This window comes from Aspergillus nomiae (assembly GCF_001204775.2).
Source record: "Aspergillus nomiae NRRL 13137 chromosome Unknown contig00052, whole genome shotgun sequence".
In the NCBI taxonomy this organism is placed as follows: Eukaryota; Fungi; Ascomycota; class Eurotiomycetes; order Eurotiales; family Aspergillaceae; genus Aspergillus; species Aspergillus nomiae.
The window spans coordinates 81,643-93,874 of NW_015378107.1; the positions used below are offsets into that span (position 1 = coordinate 81,643).

A 12,232-nucleotide genomic window follows, 5' to 3' on the forward strand; every position below is an offset into this window, starting at 1 on the left:
CTTTTTTATTATAGCTATAGAATATAGAATCTAGAAGGATAGAGAAGCAGTACTATATTATGATATAATTAACATAGCTCAATATTGAAAAGAATTTAGATTTGTAGACTAATATCTATACTTTTTATCTATCTCTAAGGACTCGGCTGATGAGAAGATATTGTTAGAGGTGTTACATACTATTCTCATAAATTAAGAACTTAATGAGGATGATCTGGGTAATTTGGAGGATACGTAAGTTTCCGCAACTGCAACTACTGACTCTATCCCTTTCTCTCTATCTATTTTCTTCTTTTGCCACTGTCTAGAGAACCATTACAGCGAGCGTCTTGCAGATCGACTGCTGACCGTGGGACCCGAACGCGAACTGCCCGAACCGGTAAAGTGTACGCAAGTGGGCCATTCATCCATAGTCTATACTCCGTAGTAAGTCCTGAGAATCCCCGTTAGTTGCAAGGCGGATAGTCTGTCTACAGGGAAGTTCGCATTCGTATCAGATGCAATGCACTTATTTAAAGAAGCGTCGTGCTGCTGTTTATCAGAGTATTTCCACCCTCGAATGTCCCACGCGGAGCGAGCCCTCTACTCAAGATGAATGTCACATCCTGCTCGCCTGCAGCAATCCAAACTCCCACTGTCTTCGGGGCAGAGATTCTCTCCCTGTCGGCCTCATGGGTCACCAACTACACCCTTAACGTCCCGGCCACTTTCAACTACAACCACGGCGACGTTGATGTGCGCAATGCGCAGTTCTGCAACATCACCATCACCTACACACACCCCGGATACAACGACCAGATCACAGTGGAGACCTGGTTTCCGCCGCAGACCAAATGGAACGGCCGTCTCCAAGCCACAGGCGGTGGCGGCTGGAACGCCGGGCGCTTCGTGCTGTCCCAGTTCTTCATGAGCGGCGCAATCGGCGAGGGCTATGCGGCGACCACCACCGATGCTGGCTTGGGAGAAGCCGGACCCAGCTCGTGGGCGCTCCGAAGCCCCGGCAACGTCGACTACATTGCGCTCAACAACCTAGGCTCCCGGTCCTTGAATGACCAAGCTATCATCGGCAAGAGCCTAACCCATACCTTCTACGGCCGCGCCCCCGACTACTCCTACTGGAGTGGTTGTTCCCAGGGCGGTCGACAGGGTCTCATGCTAGCACAGCGCTACCCTATTGCATATGATGGCATCGTCGCTTCGGCCCCGGCCCAATCATGGACCAAATTTGTGTCCGCCCTGTACTACCCCCTGTTGATGCGTCAGTGGCACGGAGTCAACCCGCTGGCCTGCGAGTTGAATTTCCTGACAACCGAGGCCGTCGCCGCCTGTGACGCAAAGGACGGGGTCGTGGACGGGCTGATCTCCAACCTCACGGCGTGCGACTACAGCCCATACACCTCTGTCAACAAGGCCTTTACCTGTAATGCACTGAACAGAACAATGGCGCTCAGTCCCGGCGCCGCGCTCATCGCCGACGCCGCCTGGTCCGGACCACAGACCACAGACGGCGAGCGACTGTGGTATGGGGTGAACCCGGGGGCCGACATCAGCCAGTTCGGGTCGGTGCCTGGCATCAATGCCTCACAGTCCGACATGTGGTTCAACCTGTTCGTAGCCAAGAACGCCAGTTTCGACACTGTGCACATGAGTCCCGAGCTGTATGAGGAGTTCTTCCACCTCGCACCCAGGAATACGCCAGCACCATGAACGCGGCCGACCCAGACCTGACTGCCTTCCGCAAGGCGGGCGGAAAGCTCCTTACTTACCATGCATGGTTCGTCCTCCCTAGCCCTAACTAAGCTCCCCCAATCTTCTAACTTCAACTAACCCAAACCACAGGCCGACGAGAGTATCTCCACCAAGGGAACCGAATTCTACTACAAGTCCGTGCAAGATCAATTCCCAGATGTCCAGGACTTCTATCGCTACTTCGAGTCGCCGGGGCTCGGGCATTGCGCAGGCGGACAAGGCGGCCAGCCGACGACGATTTTCGATGCGCTGAGACGGTGGGTCGAGAACGGCACTGCTCCAGAGACCCTCCCCGTGGAATATGCTAGGCCTGAGGGTGGACCGCTGCATCGTATCGTGTGTCCTTATCCTGCCCAGGCCAAGTATATGGGTGGGGACATCTCGGCGGCTGAGAGCTTCCGTTGTGTTTAAGTATGGGCATAGTTGCTTAAGCTATTGTTACCAATTCGCCAATTTGCCTTGGGCTACTGACTTGTATATGGAGTATATTATGTCGAAAAAACCTATCTTAAGGTGTTATCTAGGTGACTATATACAAAGAGACATGCACCTTCTAAATATAAATACAAAGCTATCTATAAATCTACCTTTTAGATTCCTTCTTCTGTACCATCACCCACATAAAATCGGCATCAAAGTCTGGATCACCCTCCTCTAACTTCCCATCGCCAGCGTGCAATACCTCCACCTGCAAGACATCAAACCCGATTTCTACTAGCAATGCCCGATTCTCATCCACACCATAGCTGCTCCAGAACATTCCATATCCCAGGAACTCGCCATGGATTTCTTCCTCATCGAGGGTCGCCAGATTAAAAACAAAGACACCCCCGGGCTTCAACCAACCATGGATCTTGGCAAGCATGGCCCTGAGCTGCGACCGTGGAAGGTGGAACAGCGTATAGAAGCTGATGATACCATGGAAGCTCGCAGGCTCGAAAGCGAGGGTAGTCATGTTACCCGCAAGCAGCTTAGCCCCTGGACACCGGGCCTTGGCCATCGCGATCTGCTTGGCTGAGATGTCATTTGCGACTACTTGGGCGCCTTGGTCGAGGAGCATTTTCACAATAGGAACTCCGGGCCCACAACCAAGCTCTAGGATAGCGGGTGAGCGTTGTTGTAGCGTGTCTAGCAGCATCTGGGTGTATCTTTCTCGCGGCGACTTCTGGCTCTTGACCCACTGCAGATACCATTCTGTAATGTTGTCGTAGGCGTATTCGACAATCCCTTCCGGCGTGTCAGACATCTTTCCGGAGGAGCAGGGGTAGAGATTGGCAGGAGAAGTGGATATATCGTGGTAGGCGATAGGGGGATGTGTGGAGATTGTTAGTTCAACTATCTAAGAGACGCACTAGCACTAGGCCGAAACAGGAAACCATCAACAGTGACCCGTTTGCATATCATAGTTATGTTTGGAGTAACTACGAGTAGGAGGGTATTGGATAATGTGTAGATTTATATAATTCAAACTACAAGTAACCATAGCTAGTCTAGTTCCTTCTTAATGCCAAACTCGGCAGCAGTCAAACGACTCCATCGATCGAGACTGTGGCCCACTGAATACCACGTAGTAAATCGAATCTATCTCAATGAAGTCAAGATGTGACCAACACCTGTTGCCCCTGTTCTCAGGCATCCGTCATTGGAGTGGAGACGATGATGATCCATAGGGGCCCCGAATCACTTTAGTAGAAGGATGGTTACTCAACTAATTCCTAATCACAACTCTGGATATAGTCAGACGTACTCTATTTATTTGTATAGATGCACATCGAACATTGTAAGATAATCCCAGAATTATATGCCTTTAGACAGAACAAAATAAAGCCAAGGACGGTAGATTGCCTCCTCATCTACCGGATGCAGAATCATTGGCAAATATTTCGTGCGCCATTGTTCTTGTATAGCATCATCGAAGAGTTCTGGATCCAGTCTCACACGTCGCGCTTTACAATACTCCCAGTAAGCAGGATACCATCCAGCCTGGCCCCAGTCAATGATTGTCGCCACCCTCAGATTCGGGCCTGGCGACAAAAGGATGTTAGGGGGGACAAAATCATCATGTGTGAACACAATGGGCACATCCTCACTGATATCGATTCCACATGCGTCTTGAAACTGCTGGACAGCGTTTGCACCTCGGAAAGGCCCACTGATTTCTAGATGGCTCGAAAGAAAGATCTCATTCAATGGTAGCCCACCCAGACTCCCTATGAATTCTTAGTTATGTCTCTCTTGGATATTGCAACTAAGAGAGCTTACCGATATAACGGCTATGGCTGTCTTGCTCCAAGGTCCTCCAGGTCTTCACCATATGTTTCAGTTCCTCACAGACAGACAGTCTCTCAGGTTCATTCATGCCACTCCATCTCTCCTGCAGAGTTTCACCCTCAACCAATGACATATATATAAACACCTGGCTCCCATCCTCAGCCCAGTCAAAAACCTTCGGGATGGGAACTTGATCTTTCAGGCGCTCATGCAACATCATTTGCGTCTGGGCCTCAACGACAGTGACATTCGCTCCGTACTTAACACAAAGACCCAATGATGGAATCTTGACAGGTGGTGGGCGATTAAAACTTATGTAACCTATGCCAGTCTTCTTACTGATTTCTCTAATTTCAGACGGCGTCGGAAGAGAAGTCTGCGGTTTGTCGTCGCAAAAGGTGGAGTGGAAGATCTCCATCGCGTAGCTTTGTCCCCAAGCTAATGTTCAATAACTTGAACTATAGTGTCCGCGATTGGCATCGGGTATAGAAGGGGGGAATGGGACATATGTTCATCAAACAGGTTGAAGAATGTGTTTGGGTAAAAACGATAGGGACAGACTTGTGGGGTTGCCTAGGAACGTGACGCGCTGAATCGACACCAATTTCCATGTATTCAATATAGTTCTCAGAAGCGTCTTGATCTTAGACAGAGTGATAAAAATCAAGATCTAAATTTCTTTGTCAAGTATAGTATAAGAGTAGGTATCGTCCGGCCTTTGGGTAAAATAACACCAAGCAGCGACTCAGCAAGACGTGGATGTATGCAGAAGAAGTAGTATGACTGATCAAATAAGCCCTTCAGGCTTCTACTTTCTGCAAATTCTGGTAGCCATCGAGGAATCTCATTTGGCTGCCGAGAAATGACCAACAGAAAAGTTTGTTCAATAGAAGTTTTGAGATTGTCATTACTCCGTTCATACACTATTTGCAGGACCCCAGGGATCCTGGCATAGGACTCGAGGTGGTAGCGACAATTTTACTCCCTTGCTATCATAGTAACTGCCGTGACCACGGAGAGATGCGATATGAAACCAGATCTTATACTTATTTAACTAGTTCCGAATACGCCGAAAAACCTATGGGTGGTGTTAACATACGTATCAGGAACAGTTGAGATATCAGTGTCAGAGCGATTGATGCTGTTTTGCGCTGTAGCGAAGATATGTGCCAGCAGCCTGGACACGAAAACATTTCCCCCAATACAAAAATAGCAAGTTGCCCATCATGATAGCTGTGACTATGAATTCTGTGGGTTGGTTTCTTCACAGCTAGAAAAATGAGACATATATCGACAGCTCCTATTGTTCAGAAGTCAGGATTCAAACGTGGTTGCCTGCCGCGTATCGATTGGTGCCTACTCCAAGGTCGAGATTAGTTGACTCTATATCGAGTGGGGCAATTCATCGATGGGCTGCCACACTACATGGCCGCTGAGCTTACTCGGATTCAGATTCGTCCACTTCTGTGTCCAATTTGCAATATGAGAGAGTTGCAACGGGCTTGTTTGACCTTCTATGGGGTTGTTTCGATCTCAAGATGGGCTTGGTTTAGAAATCACTTCATTTGCCTTGATTTACTGCTGCGAGATCTACTTTCTGTATCACGTCTTCATATCAACCGGGAACTCCACTGTAGTTTGTATACTGTGCTCGTATTGTTCCTAACAGCATGTAATGTAGAGGGTGATGCTCGAGCGTTCATGAACCCTAATCTGAGCACAGATAGAGTGTGGCGTTCTAAAGTGGGAAGCTTGAAGCGATGGCAGATGAGGGGCCAGTCGACAGGAATACTAGTACTAGTAGATATTAATCATACCAGCGAATGAGATCTATGGTAGGGCCAAACAAGACTAATTGTAGATGCAACGGTTGATAACGAAATACCCTATAGATGGCCGAGGTGGACGGTGTTGAAGACCGCCGGACTGCCGCGGGCACCGAACTACCCCACAAAATCTATACCAGGTGGGTCACTCAGTATGAACGATTCATACAGCTCGCATGAGACTTCTCCATAAGGTATACACATTGGCCTCGAAGCTGGATCCTGGAAAATGGAAACTTAGCTGCAAAAGGAAAAGCTCAGGAGACAGGGAACTGCCTAAATAGCTCGTGGAGGCACCCTATGATTCCTCTCCATTCACAACTGAATTGATTCACTTCCTCTGCAATGACTTCCGTCTTCCGAAATGGTCGCATTCTTGTACCCTCATCGCCCTCGGCGAGGGGTGGTAACGAGTTCGCCGAATGCATGATCATCAAGGATGATCGTATTGCATACGTTGGCTCCCTCGACAATGCACAGATTCCCGCCGATGCGAATCTCATTGATTTGGAGAATCAGGTAGTAATTCCTGGCTTTATCGATGCGCATGTACACATTCTGTCTTATGGCCAGTCGCTGCAAAAGATTGATCTGATTGAATGCACGTCTCTCGAGCAAATTCGTGCAAAGATCAAAGCCTACGCCGACGCTAATCCATCGGTGCCGCAAATCTTTTGTCGAGGATGGATCCAGTCATCCACGCAAGGAATTGCCCTTGCGAGCATGCTCGACGATCTTGATCCGCGCCCAATTTTCATCGATTCCTTCGATCTGCACTCCATGTGGTGCAACTCGGCGGCCCTCGACGGAATGAAGGCCCATACTGCCCCAGATCTTCCTGGTGGCTGCATTCACCGTGATCAGAATGGGCGAGCTTCTGGTCTCTTGGATGAATCGGCCTTGTCGAACCTGGCATGGCCCTATGTGGAGAGCCTCTATTCCAAGGAAGATAAACTGGTTGCGTTGGACGCAGCGGTCCACGCTTACACCGCCGCTGGCTACACCGGCATTGTGGATATGGCTATGGATGAAGGCACTTGGGAGCTTCTGAACGAGTATCGCCGTGAGAAGCATATCCCATTCCACATTGCAGCCCACTGGCTCGTGCCTTATGTCAACGATCAAGAGACCCATTTCCGCACCGTTGATCGCGCGATTACCCTGCGCGAACAGTTCAAGGACAACGATTTCTGCATTGTTGGCATCAAACTCATTTGCGACGGCGTTGTCGATGGATGTACGGCCGCTCTCCTGCAACCATACACCGGAAAGGCCGATCGAGTTGAACCAATCTGGCCTGAAGATCAGCTTCGCGAAGTAGTCCAGCGTGCAGATTCGGCTGGGATCCAGTGCGCCATCCATGCTATTGGCGACCGCGCAATCCATCAAGCCATCGATGTTTTGTCCCAAGTTGGAACACCCGGCCGGAGACACCGAATCGAGCATCTCGAACTAACCACGTCCGAGGACGCGAAGCGCTTGGGTCAACTGGGGATTACAGCCTCCGTTCAGCCGGTTCATTCCGATCCAGCTTTGTTCAAAGCATGGCCTAGCCTTGTCGGACCAGATCGATGCAAGCGCGCATTCGCCTACAAAGAGTTCCTAGATGGGGGCGCACCTCTCGCGGTTGGAACTGATGCCCCCACGGCGCGTCATTTGCCCTTCCCTAACCTCTACAACGCGACAACCAGGCGATCAGCACTCGAGCCTGAGACCATCAACACCGTCAACGCGCATTTCGGCATCAGCTTGGCTGACGCGGCCACCGCTGCGACGGCAGGAGCAGCTTATGCACGCTTTGCCGAGTCATGGACCGGGAGTTTGCAACCGGGACTCCAGGCCGATTTTCTGGTGGTTGGCATGCAGTGGGCACCAGAAACGCTTCTTGAAGCAAAGGTGTGCCAAACTTGGTATCGGGGGAAGAAAATATTCGACGCCAGTCAAGTTTAGCTATACAAGAGCCTCTCATTTTCCAGAGCCAAATAAATCAATTCTGTCTTGTACATAACATACCTGACCCCTCGCCCATTACGTAGAAGGCTGTGTGCATCATGTAAAGAGCGAATCCCAGTAGACAAAAGATGCTTCTCTTTCCATTATGGATTGCGACTTTCATTCTCCACCAGACATAAGCTAACAGGCCCCAAGTATTGTGGCTGCTTCAATTTAAGTAATGATAAATAAAGAATCCATGTTACATCGACTGCATATCTGGAGTATGGAACTTGAGAAATGGGAGCAGTTTATGGATATAATAAGAAGACAGCTCAGACTGGAGCTAGGTAATTCTAGATTACTTCAATATTTATTTTAGATGACTCCGGCTCTGATCTAGTACTAGCACCCTCCAAACACCCAGAGTATTTAGTAAATATATATCTACTTCTGTCTGTTTTTCTATACTCCAGAGTCAATTACTGAGTAAGAAAGCGGCCTCTGAGCTACAAGCCCTATTCCAAAGTTTCTTGTCTATACCGAGGGACAAGTGGTGAAGAATCCTCCTGCAGCGATATACCCGGGCTATCTATACTACATAAGCACTGGTGATAAATACTATCCAAAAAAGTTCTATACCTATAGATATTGTATATCGATGTACCAACAACAAGAGAAAGACAGCTCCGAGACGAGACAGACTTCTTACTTGCAATAAACTTGGATTGTATTTTTATACTGGGCTAACAGGCTCCAATATATATCCAACTAATGTTCAAACCAGCAAAAAACATCTTTCGTGAGTGGTAGCAGGGGGGGCATCTTCATCCAATCCGTCCCATACACCGTATACGTTAAGATCCCGTTTATGAAATTAGACATCCTGAAATCTTCTACTAGATAGCTTCCCAAAAGTGGAATGTTTATGTGGGTACAACCGGTGGGAGTATGAACTGTATGAGCAGATGTTGTCTCGACGACACATTCTGATGCAGCTAGTATCCTTGAGAAGAAGAGAACTGCACAAGCATCCTGGCTCACCGGTCTCTTTCTGCATGCCCAGTATTCTACTCAGGATACCAGAACGGGGGTTGCATAGGGAACAGGGCATTGGAGACGAGCCAAAGCAACGCATAATGCGAGGTATCTTGCTCGTGCGTGGTGATTCGCGAAGCTACATTAGTACTGTGGAGTGTAGATAGGGAGATATCGAAATTAGATGAGACTCTAATTGGAGGGTCTAAAACACCTAGCAGAATCTATTCATTCTTTTCATTGTGATAGTTGCTAAGACTTCCCTTGTATGCGATTGGCAACCAGCGAGGAGAAATTAGGTCAGTGCAGTCTCCAACAAAGATCACTTTGCCAGACTAAATCCTTACCTATACGTTATTATCCTAGTCCGTTGCTTGAAAAGTGAACTTGATTGGTGCAACAATATAGAAAAGTTCCAGGCTAGAAAAGTAGATTGTCTCCGGTCCCTAAATACGAAGCTATACGACGTTGCAGATCCCCCCAAAAATGGGCCACAGCTCTTCTACAGGGACTGGGATAACTGAATTTTCAAGCCAAGGGTGATATTTCGGCTTTGATGCATGGACTAAATTGAGCTCGTGACTGAACCTAGCACATATTGCTTGTTTCACAGCCGAGGCATCGGGGTTTTTCGAGTAGGCTGTTGCTTCGAATAGACCCTCATGTACATGGTCTACATACATATGGTCCAGTATGCTATCCACGTTCAAATTTGCGTCATTAATGCGGGGACAGAAGCAGAGCTAGATTTCAATCCCGGGTCGGTACTTCAGATGATCGGCAGGAGGCCCGTTCCACGCTTACGGAGTAGTGGCCTCTGTAGAATCCACATGCAGCAATTACTCCGGATCCAAACGCGCTGCAAAGTTGATCTACCGTCGTCTGAATCATGTGGGATAATGACCCGCCTTCACAGAAAGATGGTCGACAGCTCGAGCACTAAATCCCATGTGAATCTGTTTTCGAGCCCCAAGGGAGGATAAATACTTCGCCGTCTCCTGCGGGCTGGTTGAGATTCATCTCGATTCGAAACCAACGAAGTACGAAGATGGTACTCAAATATGTACTCATTGCTTTGGCTGTCCTCCCTGGAGGTCTCGGCGATATTCAGCAACTCAATTCGCGCGAGGATGATGCTGCATCGACTGCCTGCAGCAGGCTAAAGGAAAAATATCCTGATATCACGTACTCTAAGCTCCACCCGAGGTACATCAATGCCAATACAGGTGAGGGAGAGTGTTTGCGACTTCGAACAGAAAACCCTCAACTTACCCTTTCCCAGAATACTACACATCCAGTGCCTGGCTGGGGCCAGCCTGTGTCTTTGAGCCCTCGAATAGCACCCAGATGGGCGATGCTGTACAGATCCTCAAGGAAGTTAAATCCCCCTTCGCAATTAGGGGTGGTGGCCATATGCCAATTGCCAATGCGGCGAACATCAATTCGTCCGGCGTTTTGCTTTCCAGCTTCGGCCTTACCCAGCTCAGCCTGTCTGATGACCAGTCTACGGTCAATGTCGGCCCAGGAAACCGATGGTCCAATATCTATGACTATCTTGAGCCCAACGGGCTGACCGTCGTTGGTGGCCGACTCGGTCACGTCGGCGTTCCTGGGTACATCCTCGGTGGCGGGGTCTCCTATTTCAGCAATGAGTATGGTTGGGCCTCCGCGAATGTTGCCAGTATCACGGTGCGTTAGACAGCCTAGTAAATGTTTCGTCATCCATAGGCATTCTCGCTGATCCTTACAAATTAGGTTGTCCTGGCAGACGGAACAGTAGTCCAAGTGACCCCAGAGAATGAGTACTCCGATCTATTCTGGGCATTAAGGGGAGGTTCCAATTCATTCGCCCTTGTGACAAATTTTGAACTGAAAACAATCAAAGCCCCCAAGGTAATGGTTGGCATGGCATCGTATGGATCCGACGTCGCCGAGAAGTTTATCGATGCTGTGCATGCTTTCACTGTGGATGGTTCGAAAGACCCTAAGGCGGCTACGATCCCCTTGGCGGAGTATATCCCGGCCTTAGGAACGGCGAGCTATAGCGCCATTCTCTTCTACAATGGCGAGAATGAGAGCCCTGCTGCTTTGGGGAACTTCCTAGGTTCCGATTTGAACGCCACCAGCAGTACCTTTTCCAGCCGATCCATGAGTGACTGGTCTAAGGAGCTTGATCCAGCCCTATCGCTTGTCAAGGGCAGTAAACAGCGCTTCTATGTGTTGAATATCCACGCCTCCAACAAGCAGGCAATCTCTATTGTTCATGACACTTTCATGGAAGTGGCACGAGAGAGCTTGCCTATTGGGGTATTGGTTGCAGCTTTAGCATTCCCAGCAGTGACCGAGAAATTTATCACTGCATCAACTGTCAACGGCGGAGACCCGCAGGGCTTGGATCTCAATGGCGCGCCATACATCTGGGTGGAAGAGAGCATCACTTCTGCAGCGATCGTCAGCGACGATGATGTCGACGCGTTCTATGAAAAGGCTAATGGTCAAATCGTCAAGAACCTCCAGGCCGCGGGGATCGAACTGGCCAAATTTATCTATCTGAATGATGCGAATCCCTCCCAGGATGTATTTAGCACATTCCCCCCAGAGAACCTTGAGCGACTCAAGAGCATCCGGTCTAAATATGACCCGGACAGAATATTTACCGATCAGATGCCGGGAGGATTCAAGGTCGCGTGACACCGACCTTGGGTCGATAGAAATAGGCTCTGAGGGAGCTGTGTGAGTGGTGGGATTGGGTTAACTGGATACTAAGGACTAAAAGGTCCCCTGGAATTATCATTGGAGTGCATTGCCATTTTCCCACATGCGTGATGTTAGCATGTAGCATGGACGTTGTAGAAAAAGTCGCAGAAGAAAGAAGAAAGAATAAAGAAGAAGAAAGAAAGAATCCAGAAGATCCCAGGGGGGTCTCATGATCGATGCAGCTATGCCTCATCTGGACTGCAGTGTGACCATCCCATTGTGGGCCACGCAAAATATGTGCCCGCGACATGCAGGAATCTAAATGAAACAAAACCACCGCCCATAAATACTTCTTCCCCCCTCCCTTAAGTGGACATTCAACACATGGACTATTCAACGGGTAAAAGTGATATATTAAACCACAGCAACAAAAAAGAATCAAGTCTCTTGACCCACGCGTTCGAGACATGGCACATGCATACACGGACTCAATCATGTGCATCAACGTGTGCGAGAGACGCCAAAAATGCATAAGAACGTCAGCTATTACAAAGGAAGGCTCGTCTCCCATTAACGCACGGTTGATACAGCGCTGGAAGATGAAGAAGGGAAGACAAATCGAATAAACCAAATTCTCCAGACATGCCCGCCTTGGAATAACAATAGAAGAGAAATTAAAGCCATAACCCCATTCCATACCCAAACGTGTCCATTGCAGC

The 12,232-nt window shown here is 48.8% G+C and overlaps 5 protein-coding genes across 5 annotated transcripts; 3 read left to right on the forward strand and 2 right to left on the reverse strand.

Annotated features, from left to right (window-relative positions):
* Positions 1-591: 591 nt before the first annotated feature.
* On the forward strand, positions 592-2,160 carry ANOM_003494 (putative feruloyl esterase; the record flags this gene model as incomplete). Its single annotated transcript, XM_015548751.1, has 3 exons — positions 592-1,658; positions 1,723-1,774; positions 1,840-2,160. The coding sequence occupies 3 exons, from the start codon at positions 592-594 to the stop codon at positions 2,158-2,160; spliced, it is 1,440 nt and encodes a 479-aa protein (XP_015409383.1).
* A 172-nt stretch (positions 2,161-2,332) lies between these two features.
* On the reverse strand, positions 2,333-2,995 carry ANOM_003495 (class I SAM-dependent methyltransferase; the record flags this gene model as incomplete). Its single annotated transcript, XM_015548752.1, has 1 exon — positions 2,333-2,995. One exon carries the CDS (start codon positions 2,993-2,995, stop codon positions 2,333-2,335), a length of 663 nt encoding a protein of 220 aa, XP_015409382.1.
* A 551-nt stretch (positions 2,996-3,546) lies between these two features.
* ANOM_003496 (phosphotransferase family protein) lies at positions 3,547-4,438 on the reverse strand (the record flags this gene model as incomplete). Its single annotated transcript, XM_015548753.1, has 2 exons — positions 3,547-3,959; positions 4,012-4,438. 2 exons carry the CDS (start codon positions 4,436-4,438, stop codon positions 3,547-3,549), a joined length of 840 nt encoding a protein of 279 aa, XP_015409385.1.
* Positions 4,439-6,191: 1,753 nt separating this feature from the next.
* ANOM_003497 (amidohydrolase) lies at positions 6,192-7,796 on the forward strand (the record flags this gene model as incomplete). Its single annotated transcript, XM_015548754.1, has 1 exon — positions 6,192-7,796. One exon carries the CDS (start codon positions 6,192-6,194, stop codon positions 7,794-7,796), a length of 1,605 nt encoding a protein of 534 aa, XP_015409384.1.
* Positions 7,797-9,864: 2,068 nt separating this feature from the next.
* ANOM_003498 (FAD-binding oxidoreductase) lies at positions 9,865-11,507 on the forward strand (the record flags this gene model as incomplete). Its single annotated transcript, XM_015548755.1, has 3 exons — positions 9,865-10,042; positions 10,099-10,505; positions 10,572-11,507. 3 exons carry the CDS (start codon positions 9,865-9,867, stop codon positions 11,505-11,507), a joined length of 1,521 nt encoding a protein of 506 aa, XP_015409387.1.
* Between the last annotated feature and the right edge of the window lie 725 nt (positions 11,508-12,232).